Here is a 26,829-nt window from a genome sequence, read left to right as displayed (position 1 = left end):
CTCTTAATTTTTTTCAGAGCTGTATATATATATGTATATATATATATATATATATATATATATGTAGATAGATAGATAAAGATATATAGATATCAATTAATACACTCATTGAACAATTAATTACATAATATAAATAGACAGACCATTATATTAAATTACAGATCACAATATTAAACATTAGATAACATTTCTGGAATAAAACAGGTGTGGCCATACAACCATTGCTATCCAATTAAAAAAGGACTTACGCATTCTGTCTGAAGAGCTTTCGGTGCGAGCGGGAGAGCTGGACACACTGCTGCTCCGGTGAGAAGAGGGATGGCTGCCGGGTCTCCTCCCATCCTCAAGGGACGGGGCGGGAGACGGGCTGTCAGGTACGCGTTCCTGCAAAACAGGTCAAATGACATTATCTCACAATTTAGATTAGAGCAATCATTTTAATGATAAGTTTTGTTTTATATATATATATATGTATATATATACAATTCTTTGACAATTGTCTCAGTAAAGACTTTTTGTTGAATTGTCACAGAATTATACCTGTATTTCTACTTATCTTATGATTTAAAAAACAGCATTACCAATGACTTGCTATGCCCCAATTGCTTTTATCTGCCCATCCAGCTGCCAAGTACAAACATGATTTGCACTGCAAACACTTCCATTTTGTTGGAGTCTGTGATTTATTTTAATCAACTCTTGGAGTCACAAAATTTAGATTGAAACTTTCCCAACCCAGATTCTCAATTAACCATGAAATGTTCATTTAGATCGTAACACAACATTGTACACTTATTTGGTTGGCCAAAATACAAAAGCTGATTGATGGTGCATGACGTGATCTCATAGTTATAAGCTGGCATCATAAAACTGTTTCAATGGGGAACTTTGCCAGCTATCCAATCCAACTGGATTTTGATCAAGCTGATGGGTCCAAAATTTTGAGAACAGATGTTCATCCATCTCTTCAAAACAAATATTCAATTGTATTTCAACTAGAGGCCTATCATAAAATGGCCACCGTTCATAGGCCAAATAAAGAAAATTGTTCATGAGTGATTTCCACATCAAGTTGAGCTCTGCTTTACCCCACTCTACATTTATTTGGAGAGTACAGTATGATTCTCACCAGTGCTTTCACTGTGGCATATTGTCCTCATTCATTTCATTGTTTAAATGTAGCCTTTTTTCAGTTTTTATTTATTTGTTTACTTATTCTCATTTTATGGGTGGGTTTATGACATTTAGATATTTACCACTGATATACTGTGTCTTTTCATTTTGTGACAGTTTCAAATACATTAGGTTTTATTTATTTATTTATTTGGTGTATTATATACTGTATGTATTATTGTTCTGAATTTAGTTTCTTTTCTTTTTGTATCTATTACAATTGATCATTTTCTCTCCACAGTTTTCTTCAACAGCAAAGCCTTTAGAGTCTGCATTCTGCAACCTGAATATTCCTTTGTACAGTTTAGAAAACCTTTCTAGTTGATATAATAAAAATGCTAACAAGCTGAGCATTTTGATGTGTGGACAGGTGATAAAAGCCACCTCAAGTCTAAGGCCTCTGCAGGTCACTGCTGTCCCATTCATTGCATTTCAGAGCTGCCACAACCTTCAGTCTTAGTTTGTGGCTGCTCCTCTTAACCGCACAGCTGATCTGTATACATTCCAGCAAGCAAGGACAAAGACACTTTCATTTTGACCTTCTAAGGGTTAGCTATAGATTTTCAAGAAGCAATGCTTATTCTTCTGTGGAATGATAAAAACTCAAACACGAAAGCTTACTTAATTGGGCCTCACAGCAAAGTTAACATCTAGAGGGATAGTTGTATACCCAATTACCAATAGTGTCCAAGTATACAGCATACTTTATTTTGTTAAACTGAAAAGTAAAATTCTGAAATAGTCAAAAACAAAGCCGAGATATATTTGCATATTTTTTATATAATGTGATTATGGCAAAAAAAAAAAGTTGTAACAGGAAGGTGTGAAGCTGGCTTTTTTGTGTGTGTGTGTGTGTGTAAATATACAGTATACTGCATGCCTTCTAATCTGATGCAACACAAACGTGATCTAATGTTTGTTTTTTGTGAATAAAAAAGTGTAATATTCCGGGAAATGTTCCTGGCTGTCGTAAAGAAGCCAGCAGCAGTCTAGAACAGGTTCCTGACTAGAACACTGTACTTCATTTTAACTAATCAGTAGTTACTTTCCTTGTTACTGTACCTTAATAACTGAAGTCTCGACTCTGGAAGGGGGACTCTGTACTTGTGCGGCAGCTGCCATGTTAGCGATCGTGCTGAGGTGGTTCATCTGACTCATTGCCATGGTAACCGATGCAGGAGGTAGGCTGACAGGAATCAGGGGGTGGGGCATCATCATGAAGGGAAGCTCCAAACCTAAAAATAATGTTTGAGCAATTAAAATCTACAGTAACTAAAGTCTCCGTTGTTCATCCTTCACGAGAAAAAAAACATATTATGATTATATTTGTCATAAAGGAGTTTTTTTGTCAATATGGTATATTTTCTCTCTGTGTTGTGTAACTGAACTGTTTAAAATGATATCGGTGTTGTATTTTAGGAAAGCTATGTATGTAGTTCCTTAGTTTCTACACAAAACGTTTGAATGTGTTACAAGCCCTTTGGAAGTTATTCCTTTGATGTTCCATTTGATAAAACGTGCTGTTGAAATGAAAGTCATACCTACAAAAGAACTTTCCAACCTATTATAAATAGGGGTCTACTTAAATCGCGGTAAATTTATGTATTTTTCACGGGTATGTTGCGGAATAAAATTAGGATTTCACGGACATTTCGCTGACATGTTTAAACATTAAATAAACCGAAGTAGACAGTATTTCAGAACACTATAAAGCCTAAAAATAGTGGTACTTGCTTCCTTACTAAAACAGTGCTGGCATTTGTTAAAGGCGAGTATGCAGCATCCCCCTGCAGTTGACTTGCCCATACACTGAGACTGCACGTCTGCATCCACTGAATTGGTTGGAAGTTAAGGCAAAGCTTTGCCAAGTTATACAAATGTGGAAATCGATTAGAAACAGCCCCAAAACTCAGTTACACAAGGGCATCTGGCATACTTTAATAAAGTCAATGTATGCAGCACGTTCGTTGTCATGTTATTTGTCCCATCCAATGATTTATTTTATTAGTACCGAGTCAAAACAAAGAAGACGTGGCTATTCGGGTCTAAAATTCCAACTGTAAGCAGCAGGTTGAAGCGAGGTGGCTGTGCTGGATCGTTTTAGTACTGATTTAACTTGCAGACAGGAAAACTTTTTGTCTGGGCTGACTTTCCAGTTTGTTTTCTGAAAGCTGTTTATTTTACTCTCTGTTCAGTAGCCTCTCTGTAGTAGCCTTTTGTTTAATGTGTGATTCTGAAGTTAAATAGCGATCGTATTTTCTCCAAATACACATTAAGATATGGAAAACAATTACCTCAGTCTGCATGTAGTTTATTTGGGAAATATCTTGAAACGATCATCAGCCGAAATATACTTTGCTTTCTTTGTCGTCCATTTCTACTATTTTACCTCCAATGCTGAAAACTAGATTTTAGCAACCTAAATGAAAACAATGCAGCACCACTTTGTCCCGCCCCCTCCTGCACAGTACAGGTCACATAAAAGCAGTAAAGACGCACTGATAGGCTGATTAAAACGTTGTCATTTGAATAGTAAACAAGAACGTTAACTGCTTTGAAGAATTTATTTTGTAAATGTTACTTGTGGACATTTTCTGTTTGTTTGTTTTTTGCTTAAGTGCAATGCACACGGGACGGCGAAGGAATAAAAATGGGCTATCTGCAGAAGAAAGATACGTAGTTTGCGTCACTTGCGTTGTGCAGTAGTTCATTTAAACAAGTTCCCCCCCCCCCCCCCCTCTCTGTACTTGTTTGTATTCATTGGCCCCTAGAGGTGAATTTCGCGGTGACCCCTCAATTTCATGATTTCCGCGAAATCACGATTTAGGTAGGTCCCTAATTATAAACCTTTATATAGGAAAACCTTTCTCTATGTAGATCATTACTTATTGATATAATATTATACTTCTTTTGGTCCCCTTGTTTTGTTCAGTACATGGTTTTGAAAACCCAATACTTGACACACCCTATAACACAAATTCTCAAGGATTGTAGTCCTACTGAATGACCACTGAGTTTTACATATGCTGTACGATTGTATATCACAATTCAGTCACTACTGTGCATGTACTGGATTCCATATCTAGTATAGGTTTACATAGAAAAAAAACGTGTGTAATTGAAAACACCCCAAAAAAACTAACTGGACAACTGAAATACTGTAAAATACTCTTTTTTGTAAAAAAAAAAAAAAAAAAAAAACAACCAAAAAACACTAAAAAAACATATTGGGAATAAAGCAATGAATGGTGTTCCACTTGTGTTCTACAAAGCCCACTAGAGTGGACAAGCTTGTGCAGTGTTCAAAAGCTTGTTCATCAGTTCAAGCTAGTGTTAGTCTTAAATATACTGAAGGAGTAAAGTTGGTCCTGACTGCTCTGCCGGCAGTGTAGGCCATGGGTTGTAGTAAGTTTAATTTAGTCCCCTTACCATTTGGTAGAAGGTGGTTCTGCTGGAGAGGGTTAAGGGGGTGACTAACTGAACGCTTATGCTGTCCAGGTAGGCTGGGATGGGTAACTGAGGCCTGTAATCCTTGGGCATTGGGAGACTGAATTTTCTCTTTATCCCAGGAAACATCACAGCTACCTGAAGAGAAAGATTCACCAATGAAGTGCATTAGGATGTGTGGTGATGTCAGGCCTTCATTTGTACCTTTTTGTCAACACACAGTGCCATTCATGTCTTTATATCACTGCAGATAAAACCCAAGTACCTCTCTTGATTGAAATAACCCATGTCGTACCATAAGCTAAAAAGCACTGCCAGACCAATGCCTCATAATTGACAGAAAAACTCAGCATTTTCTCTATCCAGTATGATGCAAAAAGTTCCAATATTTTATTTATGGAAAACTAAAAAGTAGTGCTAGCATTGATGATGCAATAGTTGTATAATAAGAACTAGACAAAGAAACCAAGTGCCATAAAAAAAAAAAATCAGATATCCTGATTGTATTATGTCCAGATATTTAAACCGTCGAAGGGAAGTTTCAGACAAATACAATACAAAATACACTACACAAATAAAAAAGTGGCTCAAAACACAGCTGACTCTCTTACAATGTGTCAAATGTTGAAGAGCTAGGCTAATTATAAATGCAGACTGTCTTAAAAAAATAAATTATGTTTTTCAATGTGGTTAGAATTGTTTAGTAATGAAAATATTAAATTGTGATGATATATTTGCAGCTAATATCATTCATCCATCAACTCTTTTTAAACTGTATTCATACTGACACTGCTTGAGATTAAAATTGCAATGAATTGGTAATACATTTGGAACCATCTAACTCAATTGTAATTAATCTGAGCATGTAAAAGGCAGTCTGAGTTGTTAGCTTGAACTTGAGGTACTGATCATATGTGGACGAAATACAAGAATAACAAACATTGTTTCTTAATTTAATACAGAAGTTTATATTGGCTTCTATGCTATACACACTGCATAATAACACCAGTAACTGAAAAACCACAAGTCCAAAGTTTAAGAAACTTAAAAGACACATTCATTATGCTATAAAGAACAACATAACAAATTATCCTAATCAGTTCATTATAAATAATTAACGTGGTGAAAATAATGTGTAAAAGCAAGCCAATTATAAATGCAATTACCCATATGAGTAGTTAAAACCAACGACAGACCAAATACTTGATGATGAAAACAGCTACAGACCAGTTAACCATATTTGGGACTAATTCACCAATGTCCTACTTTCCAAATTTCAAATAGCAAATTAACAATTAACAGATATAGTCAACTTTATTTGTTATATTGAAGTATAAATAATGAAAACCTACTAAGTGGATACATATTGTTCAAACATAAAGTATTACAGTACTACTGCCAAACTCTCAAAAGTATAACTAAACATATTCTATATAGTATGTGTATCCGTGCATGTTGCTACAATTTTATATAACCCCCTCTTTCATTTTATATATTATAGTCCCAAACCCATATTTTCCTATTCATAATGATTAAATAACTGTGCCATTTATATATTATAAATCACTTATGCTTGCAATAACTTTGTTTATCTGCATCTCAGTATCCACTAAACTGTGATTAACATGGTATTTCAAAAATGGAAAATGTAATCATTATATTAAATTATACAAATAAACTGGTTAATGTTTCAGATGTTTAATGCGTTTGGTTAACAAAAGCCCAAAAACAAACCTGAAGACACTGAGAAAGACATCTAGTCAAAATGTTTGTTAAAGATTGATTTTTTAAATGTTTCTATTAGTATTTCTACATATTCTATCACTGAATGTTTTCTAGTTGTGAATGAAGTACAATGCCCTCCTGCAGTCTGTTTAAATGTGCACACCTATTCACAGAAGTGCCCCTACACCTGTAGACCCACAATTCAATCCAAACTGCTGTCTGAGCCTCATTGGCTTAACTATGTCATGTAGTTATAAGATGCATCTTCTTATTTTCAGGTGGAAACTTCACTTTCATCCTTTCACAAGTAACTACTGCCAAATAATGTCATGACCATATGGAAAACATTTGACCAATCCTGCTTCCTGTACTAAACATTAGTTTTCATCATTGTTATACTTTATACAGAACATTAAAGAACATGCATTATCTATCTATCTATCTATATATATATATATATATATATATATATATATATATATATATATATATATATATATATAACATGCACACAATCACACATCATGTGAGGCATCATGCCCATGCAAAATGTTTAATCTGCTCTGTAAGACATTTGTGTAGGAGACTACATTGTGTAAAATAAATAACTAGGCCATCGTACACAAGTTCAGATGTTTTCTCAATGGAATGCAACTGGAATGTGATTATAGTTGTATAGAAAGAAAATTGCCCATTTTACATGGTAGGAAGACATATCCATAAGGTTACAGCTGAGGCGCACACATCAGAAAGCTGTGCCTTATAGCTGCAAACTGCAGATTCTAGCTGACTTTGAACTGCCCTGAGATGAAAAGGGTTCTAAAGCAATTCATTCGTCATCACTGTCATCGCGAAAGGTTGAGGTGTCTTTAAAAAGGATACTCCATTTTTTTAAAAATCTTTAAATTGACATCATCTTCTGTTTTTGGTTTCCTGACGGAAATGCTCTATGCCCTGAGTGTTAATCCACAATACAATTTAACTTGCTTTTGAACAAAATACCAGTGGATAAAGGGCAGCAGGGTCTGAATGCAGGGCTTTTAAAGTGAATGAGGCAGTGTTTGAAAAAGAGGGGTACAAGAACTCTCTCTCTCTCCTTCACTTAAAAAAGGATTGATTTCCATAAGAAAGATAGCATGCAGATCTACAGAAGAGCAAATTCAGAAAGAGAATACAACAAAAAAAAGGGAAGTAGATTAAAGTGGATAAAGCTAGCAGCACCTTGTTATTGCAGCTCTTGTAGAACAGTGATTCTGTATCAATTACAACTCACTCGGCTGGACTCAATTAAAAGCTCACACAGAAGCTGTGTGATTGCAGAATACTTACCGCACCACAAGGAACAAATTGAGTGAGTCATTCTTGCACACATCTACCTTTCAAAGGCACACAAAAGCCAGGCTGAGTGATATGCAGCCTTTGAGAGAGAGATACAAAGAGCCTCTGACTGGTTTGTGGAAAAGCAACAAAAAGAAAATCCTAAGTAAAAGGTCTGATATGAATTTGTCTTTGTTATTTAAATGGCGCTTCTTTATCATTCAGTGCCTTGAATGCTGTCTCCCTTGTAAAGTAGCTTGCGCTTTGCAGTAAGCTATTTAACTATCTAGATCTGTTTCCTTGAATCTGTATATGACTTTTGTACTGTAATACATGCTCCTAAATAGTATAGAATTCCAGCTCCAAAGCCCTGTTCTCTCACAGCTTACATACTGGAGCCAAACAAGTTTAAAGGGTACAGTCCTAACATAACTAATATGATCTGCCTAAACCCTAAACATGGCACAACGCAGGGTATTTTAGCAGAAAATCGCTTTTAAATGCTCACATTGCGACAAAACTAGTTCTTCAAAATATATTTAATTTGCATTGTTCATGGGGAACGTGTCATTGTTCCTTGTAAATATTTGTGTTATTATTGTAGATATTGTTGTGATTGTTAGGGTGATGGGTATTATTATTGTAATCTGTGTTGTATAGTTATTATTATTATTTGTTTATTTAGCAGACGCCTTTATCCAAGGCGACTTACAGAGACTAGGGTGTGTGAACTATGCATCAGCTGCAGAGTCACTTACAATTACGTCTCACCCGAAAGACGGAGCACAAGGAGGTTAAGTGACTTGCTCAGGGTCACACAGTGAGTCAGTGGCTGAGGTGGGATTTGAACCAGGGATCTCCTAATTACAAGCCCTTTTCTTTAACCACTGTGTTGTTTGTTGTTTGTTATTGTAAAGAGCGAACGAAACGACCCGTTCGCCAGTGTTTGTTTATATTTGGGAGATTGTGTTCACATAAGAATGAATGTATTGTAGCGATCTTGGTTAACGCAGGCAAGCACATCACACAGGGCGATCCACACACAGGCGTAGGATAGGCGCGAACCCGGGACCTCTCACACTAAAGCATACCGCCGATACCGCTGTACAAAAGAGCTGGCTTTTGGTGTTAGAAATGGGATGCAGGTACCCGGTATGCACTCGTCAGACTGTAGCCTGGTGAGCAATTCTGGGGCGGACTTGAGGCTGGCAGGGGAGAGTGTGGTGTGCATGGGGGAAGGCAGGAGAAAGGATGGTAGGTGACGTAATCACACACAAAGACATAAGCCCAATGTACGCTCCTTGCAAGGGAGCCAGCTCTTTTGTACAGTGGTATTGGCGCTATGCTTTAGTGCGAGAGGTCCCGGGTTCGCGCCCGCACTCCTCCTGTGTGTGGATTGCCTCACCCTGTGTGATGCGCCTGCCTGCATTAACCAAGATTGCTACAGTATGTTAATTGATCTCTGCAAGAATGCGTCCTTGAATGAAAATCCATATGCGTGTGTTGTGTTACAGTAAGTGGCTGTTTATTGTTTAATTGTTCAAGTGCGGTTGGGCGCTTCGGGGTAATTGTGTAATTATAGTCCACAGTGTATTTAAGGAAAACGGGTGCACTGTATGCGAGTTGGGAGTCATATGTTGCGAGAGCGAGAACACGGTAAAAATAAATAAATAACAATTGCTATTCAAGCTGCTTCGCACCAGCGTGATACTTGTTAGTGTGTTTTGTTTATTTTGGCCATTGCGCCGTTTCATTTGTGTTTTATAATGTACAGTTCTATATAAGGTGACCGTATGGCTCCTAGTTCAGCGGGACAGTTTGGGATAGTTCAGGCTTTTCAACTCACAACCCAATGCATTCTGGTACGTTTTTACCTGTCTCAGATACCATTCTTACCTTTAAGAGAAGCAGGACTATGCTTACCAGAATGCATTGGGTTGTGAGTTGAAAAGCCTGAACTATCCCAAACTATCCCAAACTGTCCTGCTGTCCCGCTGAACGCAGAGCCATATAGTCACCTTATATAGAACTATACATTATAATATCCCCATGATTATCCTTATCTTAAAATACACATCAATGCGTATTTTAAGTGATATTGCCACCGTTGTCCTCCAAGACAACATCTTCAAATCTACCCCCCTTAATAATTAAAAAAACATATTTCCAATATTTATAAAACATGTCAAGTATATTTATAACACTCATTGAATGCCTACAAAAAAAGTGATGTTTGATATTACTGACCTCTTGTTGAAACCTTTTCATTGTTTTTTTTATACATACTGTATATTTCCCTGAATATTTTATAGTGTGAGTGGTTTGGGGTTCTGTAGTTATTGCCATTGTTCTCTAACACTGCCTTTACCAGGCTTTTAACTTCTCTGGGACTGAAGAGCATTCTTCATTCCACTGAAATCATGTGACGATGTGGCGCTTGAGCTCTGCACTAGTAAGGAGCTGAACTAGCTGTCAAAGGTTACAGTGAAGGCTGTCCCAGCACTTAGGATTGTCTGGACAAGCTCAAAGCCGGGTAAAATCAGATTTTTTAAAAAAAATGTAAAAACTCAATACAAAATAGTAAGGATAAAATGTATCAAAAGGACATTTGAATCTACCTACTCTATTAACATGTTATCATCCTGAATCCCTTAAGTGAGACTGTCACGTGTACATCCCATGTGTACAGCATCCAGGCTCTCAGGATGCAGGAGCCGACATTAAATCTTAATTTAAAGTTTTCATATGTTTATACAGAGAACTGCTTTGCGCAAGCTACTTTAGTTAAGATGAAAAAAACAGTGCTTGCAAGGCTTTCACAAGCACAACTGCCTTTCCATTAGGAAAATGGCACTGCACACAGTAAATAGTGCCCCCAAGGGAAATGTAACCATTGATTTTATTACTGTGTTGGTTGGTTTGCATTTGCAATTGTCAGCTTTAATTTTAAGCCGCACATTTAATATCCTCATTGTAGGGTGCTAAGAGAGACTTATTAAGCAAATGTACATTGCTTAAGTAAATATAGGGTTATTGAAAAGACTACATACAGAAACTGTGTAGACAATGGTTTTTTTCTCTGCAGCACAGGCTGAAGAATGACTTATAAATATTCCTTAGACATGCAGTAATTGATCTGCTAAAGATTCTCATGATGATGGGGTGCTCAATTTCAACACGGTTTTATGTAAATGTGTTGTGTTAAAATGCCCTACTATTGCCTGTATTTGATAACCCACTCTTAATAGCCTATTATTTACATATTTACAACAACTTCAGTATTTAGTGTTTAGGTTTCACCCATCTATGATTTGGATAGCAACAGCTATCAGACAAGCACAGTCATGACTGAAGGTTTGCCTCTTAACTTTGTATAAACATTGATTGATTGATTCATATTTAAACAGCAGGAGCAATAGGATCAATTCACATATTTAAGCTATTTACATGTATGTGCTTAACATTGTCCTCTTGTTTTCTTTAGAGTAGTCCAGGCTTGGTTTAGCAAAATGATAAATGATTGTTAGCCAATCTTTTGCGCATTTAACTTTTTAAAGAGACAGGTTTAGGCATGGGAAACATTAAAATGTCCTAGTAACAGGGCATGAATTAGTTTGGGCCAAAGCCAAGGTCAATCTTGAAGCTGTGTTGCATGCCTCCATCTGAAAACTTAAGTCCATTGTTGTCTAATACTAAGCTTGCATTTGGACCTCTTTCACACAAATTACATTTTACTTGGGAAGATTGTGTAATGCTTATTTGCTGGACAGTTTAATATGGTATATATATATATATATATATATATATATATATATATATATATATATATATATATATTGTAAAAGATTTCACCTTCTCGGGTTCGTTGCCCCTTTAAGAATTGACCCAGACACAGAAATAGCGTTCAGCGCTTCCGCGCACTTTTAATAAAACAAACAAAAACACAAAACAAACACCTAGCTCTTATCGAGCACTAACTACACATACAGGAACGCCCTTCCTAACACGGGACGGATACCCCATTTACCCGTAGCAACCAAAACACACGCTTTACACAGCTAAACACAGCACAGGACTTACATTGGGACTGCTAGGACACAGAGTACTCCATTCCATGTCCTTCTCCTCAGCAGCCCTGAGCAGACTGACTGCTCTCCTTTTAAACTGCCCCATAACGCTCAGGTGCGGATAATCATTAATAAAACAATTAACAAGTGCATTCGCACATCTTTTCTCTCTCGCAGGGAGGTTTTAACCCCCTCCCTGCTGTCTCACTCCACCTGCTTCCTCACAATATATATATATATATATATATATATAGAGAGAGAGAGAGAGAGAGAGAGAGAGAGAGAGAGAGAGAGAGAGAGAGAGAGAGAGAGATGCAAAGATAAAGTTGTTGTGCTTTTGTGCTGAAACTATTGCTATCTATCCAATGAGCCTGTTATGCAGATAGTCTTGCTATGAAATGCTCTGAGCATGGCCAGGGTAAAACTTTGCCAAGTCTACCTAATGCTTTGCTAAGATATTTAGTGAGTACAATAATAATTAGTTATCTCATGTTCTTCATTTGTTTTAAATAGATACAATTTAAGTCAATTTCAATTGAAGTTATGACACAGATCAGGTTTTACCTTTGACCCCATGATTTGGGGTGCTGGTCTCTTTTATTTATACAATTGCAATGACAAAGGCTGCACAACTACCTTCCTCTGAACTTGTATTCATTGGCATACTTGGCATCCACCTTCACTGATTTTAATGCACACTTCACTTGGTATTGGCAACAAATACCCACATTTTCCTCAAGGCTTATTAGGAGCTCCCCATGGTTCAGTTCTGTATTTTATTCTGTTTCATGTGAATGTCATGGCATTTCTTCAGGTACTATGTTGCGGACGATGTCAATAGTGCTGCCTAGCTGGTTCACTAATACAGGGTGATATCAAGCTGATAAAATCGAAATTCAGAATATTTTTATGTCCACCTGCTGCACAGAATGAGCTACACAATTGAGTATTTCCCAACTTCTGAATCAAAGATGATCTGTGTTTTCCATTCCAAACCAGTATTACATACATAAAAAGCTTAGACAACACTGGGGTTTATCTGTGGAGCCTTTCATAAATCACAAGTCAACATGATTGTGCAGCTTTGCAAGACACTATTCAGAAACAAGTAACACTAAATTACATTTCTTTTGTACGGAATCCACTGAATAACATCAAATCTCTTGGAGATTGAAATCAGGACGGAAGAATCCCAAATGACCTAATCCAACATTCCTTCTTAGGTACCCTTTTGAGCTTTTACAATAACTGTGCTCTTCCCCATTTTTGTTCAGTTTGATCTGGCTTGAGGGGGCAGCATTGGCATTCATTCTACATTTCCATCTCTGCCAATTCCTCTTGTTAGTGTCTTGAAGTTAAAGAATGCCTTGCTGAATGCAACTGTGTCTCTAAGCAATTTTAATAGATTCAGGGCTGCCATAAAACAACACCTCTGTGACTCAATTTGAAATTGACTATATACATCAAACACTATTTGTGCGCTTGTTTTTACGTACATTTCTAATGTTTTAATATTTTATTCATGATTTTCTAGGTCACATCTTTTATTGTTTTATATGATTATTATATTATATTGTGTACATATTTATTCTTTCACTTCTGAGTACTGTATCTATTTGTTATCTTAAGTGAGATGCTTTTATTTCCCATAAGAAAATAACTAGTTTACCTTCAGTTAGTGGGACATTAATCTTCTATTCTACTTCACTATAAATGCAATTGAAGTACAAGATTGTTGTAATTACTATGCCTAGTGAAATGTCATAACTTCACTGACACAGCAGTTGCCATACAGTATAATGTAACTGTAGTCTGATATTTCGCCCAAGCCTGTAGTGCTAAATAGACTTTCTGTTGATTCGTATATGGTGTTGGCCTTGTCAGCTTACACAAAATAAAATATAAGCTGTGGTTAAGTAACCTAGGGTCATACTTACAAAACAAAACAAGTCAGTAAACGCAGAGGATTGCTATGAATTTGAGGCTCACTAATGAGCTATGAATGACCTTGAGCGCTAGTCTATTAAAACTAATATCAGCTTTTAGATTCTTAAATATGGGTCAAATGGATGAATGTGGTTATTATACAGTTTCTATAGAAAAAAAATAGGACTCTTTCTAGTTCATTTGGTTATTATCACTCCAATGTTCAACTTTTAAACTTTAATCAACAGCCTGTTCTATGATCTTCAAAAGTGAAAGGAAACAATACTTCAAACAGGACGCTTGAAAATGTGTGCTTGACCAAGAAAGTTCTTTCTACTGGCTAAAATTACTGAGGGTCTGCTTAACTTTTAATTAGCCTACTATATTTTACAGGCAAACTTCCACATGGTTCACTCAAAATGTAAACTGGTAGTGGTGTGCAATTAAAGAAGTTCTACCGTGTCATATGTGTAATCTTTGTTAATCATGTTGGACTAGTTATGTTTACCAATGCACAGATGTCTTTCTGCAATACGGTGCTAATTTACACCAATGCTTTAATAAAACCAGGCCACTCAACAAATTAAAAAATGCCAATATGTACTGATAATCATAAGAATTAGTGGAGCCGTCGCTTAACTCTTATATTTAACCAAGAGTAGGTGTTTACAAACACATATATTCCCTCCGGGGGATGTTGTGAATGCAAATTTGAAGGTGAAAATTAAACAGGACAGAAGTGTTGTGAATACACAAATGACAGTGCCTTCATGCTGCCTGGACTGTGCAGATGGATTGTCATTACAATTATCAAGATTTTTGCATACATGCTTAAATTGTGGACCATTAAAAAAATTTAAAAAACATTGTTTGAAATACATTTTTTTATTTTAATACTGTATTACTGGTACTGCCTTGGTCCAGTTCAGGAAATGCCAATATTTCACAGGTGATTTGAGTGATGTTGAAGGTTACTTGAGTGTTGTTTCTTTGTATTGAGAATACTGTATAAAAACTAAATTGGAGGTACAATCCAATTTGCATTGCCCCTGGCTTCAAATCCACAGGAGTATTAGGGCTGCTCTAACACAGAGCCACTGACTGTTCAACCGCTCCACAAACCTGGGCAAGAGAAAACCATTGCATGGTGGTGGAGGGGAGATGAAGTGTGCATGGGCAGCTTGCAAGTACATTCAATCAAAATATAATGAAAATATAAAGGAGAAAGGGGATAAGAAAGAAATTAGGTGGTTTCCAGTATGTGTCTTTTATAATTGATTAATATGTTGTCCAGCACTGAGTGACATCACAGGCATCGCACTATTCAGCAATATTCAGCAATATAATATTGCATTGGTAGATATGTCATGTGCTTTTAAAGGCTATTAATGCAATTTTCTGCCTTGATCAATAACTTTTTTTTTTCACAGTTCTTTGTATCTTTTATTAGTTAGCATGCAAGCACAAACTTGTTCCATTCCTGAAAATAAAATAAAAAAAACAATTTAATGAGAAAAAACCTCAGCACTTCTGAATGAAATCTCAGCAGCACGGTGATCTAGCGCTGTAGTGATAGCCCCTTTTCCTTTTACATTATTCCAGTAAGTGCCAAAGATTTCCCCTGACAAAAATTAAACCAGCACCCGTTTGGTGCTTTATTATCTCTTCAACCGAATGATTTATCACGTGTAGGCTGAAAGCAAAAGAGGAGGGAAATTACATTTTGTGCACTGCTCAGACTGGCCCTGCTTTAGGTCCTATATCCTGAAAGAGCTCACAACAAACAATAATGTCAGCTGTAATTGATCTGAGGTCGCTGGTGAGCCCTCCAGTAAAAGCCTACTATTTAAACGACAAAACGCCTGCCGCTCGTCTGAAACCTTCTAATGAAGCTGTCTGTCTCTGGTATTTACCTTCTCTTAAATGGAAAAAAAGATATACTGTAACAGACAGTACCAAAAAAAAGAAAAGATTAGCTTTTGCCTATGAAATAAACGAGCAGATGCCTGAGGAATGTATTATTGGTTGCTACAACCAAAGCACAGTTTCCAGAGTAATGAAATTACTTTCCAGCTTTAATTTGCAACACTATTGTTTGTTTACTTTTTTTCCATTGATTTAATATATATTGTTTTTGTTTTTTGTTTTGTTTTAAAAGATATAATATATATATATATATATAATATATTACAGGGCATGTTTCCAGAACTCAATACAACCTGTATTTCTTTCTTTAAGAAAATAGTCCTTATTTTAATAAATCTGTTTTAGGTGACAATTATTGTTGTACTTAACTAGAATAAACTGATGTGTTTACATTATCTGAAAACCAGAATGTAATGAATCTTACAATAATAAAATTCTGTCACATGTCATGCTTTCTGGTAAAGACTCAAAGGCGATGCATTAAATTCCTATATAGACATTGTTTACATTTTACATCTAAGAGCTCATCTGGCATTATCTGGAAACAGATTAATGAACTCATTACGCCAAAATAACATAGAGGAAGGTGGGGCGGTATGGGTAGGGGTGGGTAGTGCTGCAAGTAATCATTTCATGGCCCACTGATACTCCTAAGACCCTCTAAGACAACAGAATTATAGTACATTGTTCAAAGAATAAGAGGCTAAAAGCAATTTTAACACATTTTTTTAATGTGTTGAAATGATAGATAAACTTGTTGATCAATATAGATGAAATGTTTAAGGTTACGTCTTTATGACTCTTTATGGTCACACTATATTTTAAAATAAATATATATTAACTACCTATTAGAAAAGAACAATCTTTGTGCATGTGTTAGTAAGCTAGTTGATAATAGTTAATAAATCATAAAAAAGTGTCACACTTAAAATAAAGTGTCACCTACTTGAATACCTCATTAAATCCATACACTTAACTCCCGCCCGTCACAGTACATTTTAGACTGGGTGCAAGGACAGCATTTTATTCAACATTAAGATTTTGAAAACACAGCTAGGATTTGGAAATGGTGTGTAGTTTTAAGAAATATATTTGACGTGAGAAAAGTCAAGTTGGCACACGGCTCAGTGTTTCAAGATGGCTGACGGATCTTATCTTGTCTGAATACGGTTCAGCATCTTCGCAAACAGGAAATGAGTAATTACAAGCTCATTGTACTTCTGAAAAAAAAAGTATATCAATTTAACAATTCTTTCATTTATTTCTGCTCAACCCTATTCCTCCTTAAAGCAACGTTTTGCCTCCTGGTATGATAATCCGCATTTATTTGCTTATTTAATTATTTTTACTTGCTGTCCCGTCTGTTGCAGGAGTAAAACTGCATTTGGTGAAATACAGTGCTAATTAAACCACAAACCCAATAGCTAAAAAGCTGTAACAGATGTTGCTGTAAATTCATGTGACCTGAATGCAACATTGGAGACTGATTAAACAGCTACAGTAGTGGTGCTGCATACAAAAATATAATAACAATCTCTTCAATTAATGCATTGAGATCATCAATGTCATTGAAAGACAAAAAATATGAAATCGCAAAGCTAAAACATAATTATTTCTTTGAATACCTAAAGGTTCCCATCTACATGACCCTGGACACTCCCAAACTATCACGTTTACTTCTCAACGTAGGACACAGCATATCAACAACAACATGTGTGCCTCTCAGTTTCTATTAATCAATCAATTCTGAAGATTATTACTGTACATATTTTACATAATACAACCATTCAAGTTACTTCCATGTGCAATTAAAACAGTATTTTGGCCAGAATAAAGGTTTGTTTAAATTTTAAAACATGCTATTTCTCATTTTCTAATACAGTATTTTAGCACATATGCCAATACTGTATTAGCAAATGGTGATATGGCAATACAGCAGCCTTTTGTTCATGAAAATCACACCAAAAGGCAATCGCTAGGGCTATCATAAAAGGGAATGTCAGTTGCTCCTGATTTGCTAGCAGCTTCTGACTCCCACTTTTTTTCATTGGTCAATAGAATTTCACCAGCATTCAGCTCAAACTCCCTTCAAATTCACAACATGAAGGGGACGGTGCAATCCAGTGCAAACGTAAAGCACTTTGCCCTTACATCCACGTTTTACCCCATTTCCTCAAAATCTGTCCCCTAGTATATTATAGTTTGCCATCAACTTAAGAGCTCATTCAGTCAGGTATGATATTGAAATAAAATATAATATACTGTATTTTATTGATGTCAGATTTGAAAATATAAATGCTATACAGTTTAATTGACACGTATAAGGTTTAAAACTAGTCATTTAGTCATGCTATTATGTTCAAATCTATAATGCTTCTAGTTTTAAACATACTGTATAGTAACTATATGAAACCAATAACATTAAAGTAGAGTTTGTACTGACACTAGGTTTCAGGCTTCAACATCACAATTGTTTTTCAGATTCAGCATTACAGAAGGACGTTTCTGCTTCTGTTGAAACTGAAAATACTACCTTCTAAAGCTGCAACACGTCTTCTATTTAAGCCATCAAGGAAAGACACGTCATAAGTATTATCCAGAAGACAGACTACAAAGGCAAGTTTTATTCAGTTGTGCTTTCAGCAAAAAAGATAAAGGCCCAGCAGCTGTCCTCAGCAGATGGTTTAATGATTGTGTTCCAGTAATACTACTTGCTGCACTGACTGGGAACGAATAAAGAGAAACACTTCTCAACTCTTTAAAGTACTCTCTCCATACATTCTGTGTGCATAGCTTCCTTTTGGGAGGTGATAAGGGTTTATTAATATCATTTTAAAAGGCTTTCAAAGTCACAAATACCTCACAAGATGAAATCACATAGATTGTAAATATATCATCACAGTTTTGAGTCCCGATATTAGACCAATATTGGCAAATAAAGCAGAATATTGAAAACTATAAACGTCAATAAAATATATAAAGTTGCTGCTTTTGGAAAGCAAATCACTAATTAATTGCCTTTGATACTGCATTACATTTCATTGTGTTTCTGTAGAGTTAATAACAAGTCGGGTTAAAAAAAATTCATGGGGCAGTGCAAAGAAATGAAAGACTGATGACAAGTTATTATGAAGTACTGTCAAGAGTTTAACTTTTGAGTCTGACACAATGGAGAAATCAACACTCACAAATTATTCAGATAGACCTCCCTGAACATTATGGAATACATGTCCATTCAGATATTTCAGCTGCCTTTAATTTAGAAAAAATGCCTTTATACTTTGCAGGTAGAGATTAATATACTGCATTTAAAACACATTCTCATTTTCTTGGGCTTGGTTTTGCCAAGCATTCTTTCTTTCTTTTTACCTTTCTTTATCTTGAGATAGTAATTAGCAAAATCTTAAACTGGCCAATGTTAATGACCACTGTTCCATCCTGAAATCCCAGTTAGACCAAGTTTAAGATTAAGAGGTTTGCCCGTGGATAAAGTCATTACCATATAATATAGTTATATTTAAATCTAGGTTAACATAATAATTACAGTGTATTAAAAAAAAGGAAAACAATATATATATTCCCAGCAACCCACCTCAGGATGTGGGTCGACATGCTTTGACCTGGGTTGAGCGAGACAAAATGCATGACGGCCGAAATAACAAACAGCCACGCCTGAGTGAAGGTTTCAATTCCGCAAGGAACGTATTTATTTATTCTGTTTAGCCATATTTTGTTGCTTGAGACATGATCCAGATTGCAGCAGGGATGAAGAAGCATGTGCTCCATTCAACATTTGGGCCGACGGTTCAATCCAGAGAAACCTGGATGGAAGCGCCTGTAACAAGCTGCTTCCAGTGCATTGATAAGTACATTGTTTATCAAAAGCAATGTGAAATTACATAGCTGAGACGCATGTTACCGGGTCCTGACCCGGGTAGGTTCCGACCCCTGTAGAGCATGTTAGTGTGAAAGGGGATCTAGACTGTTGCTGTGTTTAAACTTGTGTTCCGGAATCGTTTCGAAAGGTTTCCGAAACATTCCGGGAATTTTCTCGAGTCGTTCCAGAAAGTGCCCTCAGCGCGATTACACTAGCAAATATTCAGACTGTGCCGGAAACTAACCCCAACTTTTGAGAGGATAACAGGTCAGCAAAATCTTCCAGAATACGTCCTCCTGGTCGCTCGTTCTGGAATATTTGTGCAAGTGTAAATTCACCTTATGCCTACTGTATACCTATAGTTTCAAATACAGTTTCTTTTTGTACTGTGCATTATGCATTAAAGACAAGTTACACTTTTGATTCATCATGATGAATCTTTGAATTCACACAGAGCAAAACTGGGTCCAGAACAACTGGTAACCCAAAGCTGCTTACATAATTAGCAGTCTACAGATGGCTTAGGATGCCAAGACACTGGCCTTCAGCATGCATTACTGACTGGAGGCCTTAATCTGTATTTGAATTGGTTTCAGTTTAAATTTGTCCTTTATCATTCACAATAAACTACAGCTGGTGTTGTGAGGAAAAGGACATTACCAGCAGCTGTTTCAATCAGGGGTGCAATATATTCAAGAACAATCAATACAAACCGCACAGGCTTTGACACACAACCAGACAGAGGAATCATTTTAGTCTGATACTTAGTCCCTTTTAAAAAGATTGCTTTCAGTCAATGCAGTCTGGTTGTCATTCTGATCAGGCTTTTAAATAAAATACACGAAACAGTATTATCAATCACTAAATATCCTTCCTCCATATTGCTTTTGAGTAAATCCATTTACAGCTGGTCAGTGGGTCATTTTTTCGATTAGGAAATGGATACACATTGTTTGCAAAAAAAGGGAATGCAATGATAACAAATAAAGTGTATTACTAATACACGTTACTGTAAGTCTGCATAAGAATCATAGAAATACAGAGTATTATCAATTTATCACTTGCTACATCGTCATAAACAGGGTCCTATGTTTGATAGTAAACATCAGATAATCACAAAAGACTGCTTTTAATATCTTTTTTTTTTTTAATCACAATAATCTTTGTTTAACTGATAAGCCATTTACCTGTGAGAAAGGTTTAGCTTCAAGACTAACATTTTCTTTTGACTGAAAAATCAACAGACCAATCAGAACTCGAATTCCTCACATACACAGATTTACTGAGTGTTGTTCAAATGATTTAATGCAATTTTAAAACAGCCTTTATTTCTAAAATAAAAACATGCTATGTAATTTGAATTTTGGACCGCTAAGTAATGAGCGATTTTTTGCTGTTGATTGCTCTGCAAAATTAGTATCTGATCAAATTTTATTTTTAAAAGTCTTAGTTATACAGTCTTAGATATTTTAGTTTAACAAGATTATGCAGTGTGAGTGCAAAAATGCAACAGAGAGAGAGAGAGAGAGAGAGAGAGAGAGAGAGAGAGAGAGAGAGAGAGAGAGAGAGAGAGAGAGAGAGAGAGAGAGTGAGAGAAGGATGCACACCACATCAGTGGAATGACATTAAAGGTGGTATTGCAATATTGTGGTGAACAACAACCTGTATAGTATTCAGGCAACACCTTTAAATTGCATATTACATCCATGTATTTATTAGCTGTTACCGAATATGCTTTAAAAAAAATCTATTGTTTCACTATCTTCAAATGAACATATTTTAAAATGTCAATCTTTTAGCCAACAGTCCAATCAATAGTTCAATATATATTAAAAAAATCTGTATATGAAATGGATCAGGATCTGTGATTAACATTACATGGAAAATCACTTTAGTTAAACACTCACTCAATCTATTACAAAACTGTTTCAACCTTTGAGAAAACAATGGAACACATATTATTCTATTGAGAAAATACCAAAGCATTTCTTATTGATCCAAGGATGATAAATGTCTCAATGAGAAACAATGAGCAGGAATAAAGAATCAATTCAAAGACATGTGTAGAATTGCACTGCACAAGAGAGTTGAAGCAATCGAGCTGCAGGATTTGGTAGATATGCTGAAAAAAAAATGTACCTTGCAACAAAACCGCAATAACAACACCTCCTTACAGCTCAAAAACAAATTGTTTATATTGTATATAATGAAATCCACCAGGAACAGAGAATAACTAAGTGTGGTACATTCAATCTGCTAGCAGACTTCTGGAATGCAATGAAGACCAGCCTGATTCTCAAAAGAAGCAACATTAAAAAGTTGGATTAATTCCAATATCAGTGAATTATCAAAAGGAGCACATTAGGTTACTACTTTTGCCCCTTTTAAAAATAACCTGTTCATAATGCATGACCAACCCGCGCTGAAATCATTGTCATTCACTTTATTCACATTTTCAATGTGTGACCTATCAGGTTTTAAAAACAAAGTTCTTATTTTGGCCATATTGATAACACTGACTGTAAATGCCTCACCCAGTTGTTCTGTGTTGGTAATAAATGGTACTGCCACTGCACCACCCTGCACTGTGGGGAGGGATTACTGAGGAGTCTGTGAGCTAAAATGAGCAGCAACGCCCCACCAAGTCGTTCTGATTTTACTGTTCCAGAACTTGTCAAGTATACATCAAAATGTGGCAATCTTCCTTGGGAATGAAATAATAACCTAATTGTGTGCTGAAATAGCCATTGTTACTCTACTATAAACCCCTAATGTGTTTTATTATTTAAATATCTTAATCTTAGTCTTACATGATGAGATGGTGTTCTATTAATGAGCAGCAGAATTATTATAATGAACGTTATATTTGCATTTTAATCAAATAATGGATACTTTATTTAAAAAAAAAAATAACAGACTGGAAACAATGCTCAGATCATCTGAGCATAGTTGAATGTTATTTATTACATGTATGAAAAGTGACATTGTCTTTTCAAATTATGTTTATCTCTTCACTTATATTTCAGCTTCCAAAGGTCACTCAGTTCCAGCTGTAAATTCATCCTGACAGAGATTAGTAAAAAGGGACAGTTAAATTAATGCCTCATCATGCAATCAAACATTTCCAAATTAATTTATCCAATTAATGAAAAACTACGCCCAGAGCTGTGGGAGTGTCATTTAAACTGGTCAGTTATTTCTTTTAAATATCAAACATCTTTAGCTGAGGTAACTAAAGCAGACAGCACTGAAAATATTGGTATAATTGGATAAACTCACTGCAACTAAAACATCAGTACATTATAATGCATCTATTAAAATATGAGAGAATAAACACCATATTGATTTAGATTTCCTGGATATGACTTCTGTAATATATATATATATATATATATATATATATATATATATATATATATATATATGAAAGAACATGAACACAAAAAGTTTAAAAGATTACAAAATATTTTATTTTCAGGACTTTTCAGGAAAAAGCCCTTCTTCAGTTTAAAAAGAAAAGTAAACACAGTGCAGTAAACTTGTTGTTATTCAAGAATGTATATATATACAAAAAACTCAAAAAGGGCTTATATGTGTAAAAGAACCCTAGAGAACCCAAGAGTTCTGCATCATTTTTATTTTCCTTGTATTTATTAAACGTATATATTAAAAGGTACTTTGCAAAGCATATGCTCTCCTCTGTATTCTGTTGGAGAAGGTTAAAACACACTACAAATAAAGTTCTCAAAATAACTCACTTCCTGAACTGAACATATCAGAAAATGGATGCTAAAGAAGTCAAGAAAATGTATGCCAGCAAATAAAGTGGCATAAAATGTCCTTGACAGGAAACAACTGTATATTTACTGTACATATATTTTAATTAAGTAAGTATCTACAAATACATGTATAGTATAGAGCAGCTGTAAAATCAGAAGCATTTGCTGAGTGCTATTTAAAACCAGAGTAATTTATTGTGATGGTAAAAGTCTTTAGTTCTGAATAACAATGATGTACAGCAATTACAAAATGTGTTTACATGTACACTACAGATAGTCTAAATCAGACCTGATGAGTAAGGACAACTTTACTTTCAAATAAGTATAAACACTCTTGGCCTGCCCCTTTCTTTCTGTACAGTCCCTAACCGCTCTCTTGCTTGACCCCAGAGGAAATAGCTGTAACTCTTGGCTGCACAATTTATCAACAGCTTGAAGTGACAACAACACAGATTTAACTCTGGCAATGCAAACATATCAGATGCAGGCCGCATTCCTCACTCTGCAGTGGTGGAGAAGACAAAAAAAGGCCCATGTTGCATTTGCCCTTTCATAGAGATGGAAATATTATTAGAAAGGACATAAACAGACTAATTAAATCACAGCAGTAAGGCTAAGATGACAGCTGGTACTGCGTGTGACTGAGCAGATCCATATCTGTGAGCAGGAGGCACTTCCAATCCATTTGCTATACAGTGTTTTTAGGCTTTAGTATACAGACATTAAAACATATTCTCTGAGAGGTTTGGGGGGATGGGGGGTGTAGTGTGATCAAAACATTTACAAATGTGGATTTTCTGAAATAAGATCTCACAGGAAAACATTTAGATGTCAGCCATAAGTACCATACCATAGTGTACATCAGCAAGATTCTTTAAAATCAACACTCATTTTTTATTTAAGCTGTGAAGTGTGGCTACTGTTGGGAATTTGGTCCATATGACACATGCTGCGCTATGAACCAATGCTGCAACAGTTTTACTAATGAATGCACGATGTAATTAATAACTAAAAACTCAGCCTTTAATATAACCGTCTGGAGCCAGGCTGTCTGTTACAAACCAATGTGCATGTGTATATTAAAAAACATCTTTCCAATTATACGCTGCTTCCTTGTTGTTTCACCATCTCACTTTTTTTTCAAATACTGCTCAAACTACTTCTTCTCTTATAAAAATGCTGTTTTGTTTCACAGGATTGAAAAGTTTATTGATTGCATACATAGGGTTGCCAACTTTCCACTTTTTCAAACCCGGACATCATCACGATTCGCAAGAACCATACTTTTGCAGTCCGGTCAGTGGTTCTGACCGGACACTGTACAAATTCCCTTAAAACCGGATTTCCGGTCGAAAACCAGACAGTTGGCAACCCTATCCATACAGTGAGTAATAATGTGGAGTTCTAGAGCTTGTGCGCCCTGACATCTTCACCCCTACCATTTGAAATCTGCAAACTGTACCACCAGCTTAACTAAAAAAGGATTAACTCTCATATCCAACAGAGAACACAGATAATTCTCAGTAATTGGTAAAAAATGAAGATGAATGGGACTGCGAGATAAGGACCAATTAGCTCATCCACGTTTACAGCTGCGGTCTCAGTCCACATACATCTCTTGAGTCTTGACCTCTTTCTGCAAGAAAGCCTGGGAGAATGAGTAGGATGACCCCCTGAATAGAAGGATACCTTTCCATCATCTCTCACTTCCTCCACTCTAGTTCCTTTCTTCACAGAGACACTTGTCATGACTTGCTTTGTAAATCACCTAGCCCTCTCACAGAGCTTTTCACCAGGAGCCCGTGTCAAAAGCAGTATTTCTTCTACATAACTTCTCAGGCCCGGCATTATGGGTGGTCCTTAGGGGGCCTGGCCCATCCAGTTTAGGTCCAGTGCCCCCCCAGTTTCAGATTCTAAATGGATTCAGTACCGTCAGCTTCCAGTTCTAGCGGTAGATGCCTGCTGGAATGTCTCAGCACCAACTGTGAATCAAATTTAAAATTCAATCCGCGCTGGCTTTTTCTTTTTGACTTGGACAGTATATACTAAACAAAGACACAATTGGTCCAAATTAATTTTATTATCGACCAAAACCAGCCAATCAATACTTTGCATTGACGAAAGCAACCAATCCTGTACCTGCAACTGCCAAGAGCCAATCACAGACTGTCAGCTCAACTGGAGCACAGACACAGCATCTTTCAACAACAACAAAGTGAGATGCAGACAGTTCAGTAAAATTGCTCCATTCATATGTAGCTTCAGGAGAGAAAGGTTTTGGCTGAAGGTAGAAACATGGTGAGTTAGGAGGCATTTTAGAGTGGTATTTAATGAGAGATTGTATTGGTAGTTCAGACTCCATCGTACACAGACTGTCCAGTAATTGCTCCGTTCATTCCTCAGGTAATGTACAGATCATAAATTGGGGTTTAAAACCCTAACAAGTTAATAAAACATTTAAATCGGTTTACTAATTAAAAATGCATTGTTTTTCTCTTTATATGTATGCTTGTTTTTTATTTTAAAAAAATGGTCAGGAAAGGTACCCGACAAATCAGTAAAAGTTCAAGGTAAATTTAGGTTTTAAGGTGTTTTTTTTTAAAAAGAAAACAATGGTCAACTATCACACGTAGAGCCATCATCAACGGGCACTATCACTTAAATAAAATAAATCTATGAGAAATCATTAATCAAATCAAATTAAAGTAAAGCAAAGCACAATAATAATAATAATAATAATAATAATAATAATAATAATAATAATAATAATAATAATAATAATAATTTTAAAATGTCTTGTTTCTTCTGGTGTTTGGAAACCCCTTCGTACGACTGCCTTGTCATATGCTTTTTATGTTCAGTAATGAATAGTCAGTTGAAAGTAAGCATTATATGTACATTTGTTACTTTACAGTAATGTGGTGTGTGTGGGAAGCTGTTTACTGCAAACTGTAGAGGGACTGCACACTGTATGACTGTATTTGTTTCAAGTATTGTTATTCAGACACCCCGTTGTTGCTAATGCGGTAATAACAATAATTTAAAAGAAAAAAAACCTTTTATAGATAGAGCTGTGGTAATTCGTGCTGAGTGGACAGTTCATAATATTGCGCTGTCATATGATTTATTTATTTGTTTATTGCCATCACAGTGAACTAAAACCGTAGAGAATACTTGCTAATTGATTTGTCTTTTCCAAAATGAGCCTGCCCTAAATAAGTGGATGCCCCCACACAGCGTTCATGCTGCCACCAGGCCTGTAACTTCTAGAGTTAAATGGCTACTGTATACAGTCTTAAATTCCCTGTCAATCGTTTCATTATAGCAGCATCATCTGTTTGATAATACATGCAATTCCCTTATCTAATTACAGAGAGGATTTGAGGTCCATTAACATTGCTGAGGTAAGGAATCAGTTGTGTAACTACACCCAATGGCTTGAAAACCAGTTTCTTTTTCTTATGCTCAAGGTCTCCCTGACGTTTTCCTGAACCTACATAAATAATCTTCTTGAAATAGGCACAAGTGTCTGGAATTTTAAGAGATTCATTGTTGCAAATCTCTTAAAAGAAGGCTTTTGTTTAGTTCCGAG

General features: G+C 35.9%; 1 protein-coding gene across 8 annotated transcripts in view; it reads right to left on the bottom strand.

Annotated features, from left to right (window-relative positions):
- LOC117406002 (dachshund homolog 1-like) overlaps window positions 1-26,829 on the bottom strand; it is a 253,072-nt gene that overhangs the window by 137,271 nt on the left and 88,972 nt on the right. For 6 of the 8 annotated variants that reach the window (XM_059030265.1, XM_059030264.1, XM_059030266.1 and 3 more), the window contains 3 exons: window positions 4,603-4,758; window positions 2,236-2,408; window positions 249-384 (listed from right to left, as the gene is read on the bottom strand). In XM_059030265.1, the coding sequence (XP_058886248.1) occupies window positions 249-384; window positions 2,236-2,408; window positions 4,603-4,758 (465 nt within the window). The remainder of the gene's footprint in view (window positions 1-248; window positions 385-2,235; window positions 2,409-4,602; window positions 4,759-26,829) is intronic. The other 2 variants (XM_059030270.1, XM_059030272.1) reach the window with 1 other exon arrangement.

The sequence above is a fragment of the Acipenser ruthenus genome, chromosome 9, assembly GCF_902713425.1.
Source record: "Acipenser ruthenus chromosome 9, fAciRut3.2 maternal haplotype, whole genome shotgun sequence".
NCBI lineage: Eukaryota > Metazoa > Chordata > Actinopteri > Acipenseriformes > Acipenseridae > Acipenser > Acipenser ruthenus.
This window is presented reverse-complemented; position numbering and strand designations above follow the sequence as displayed.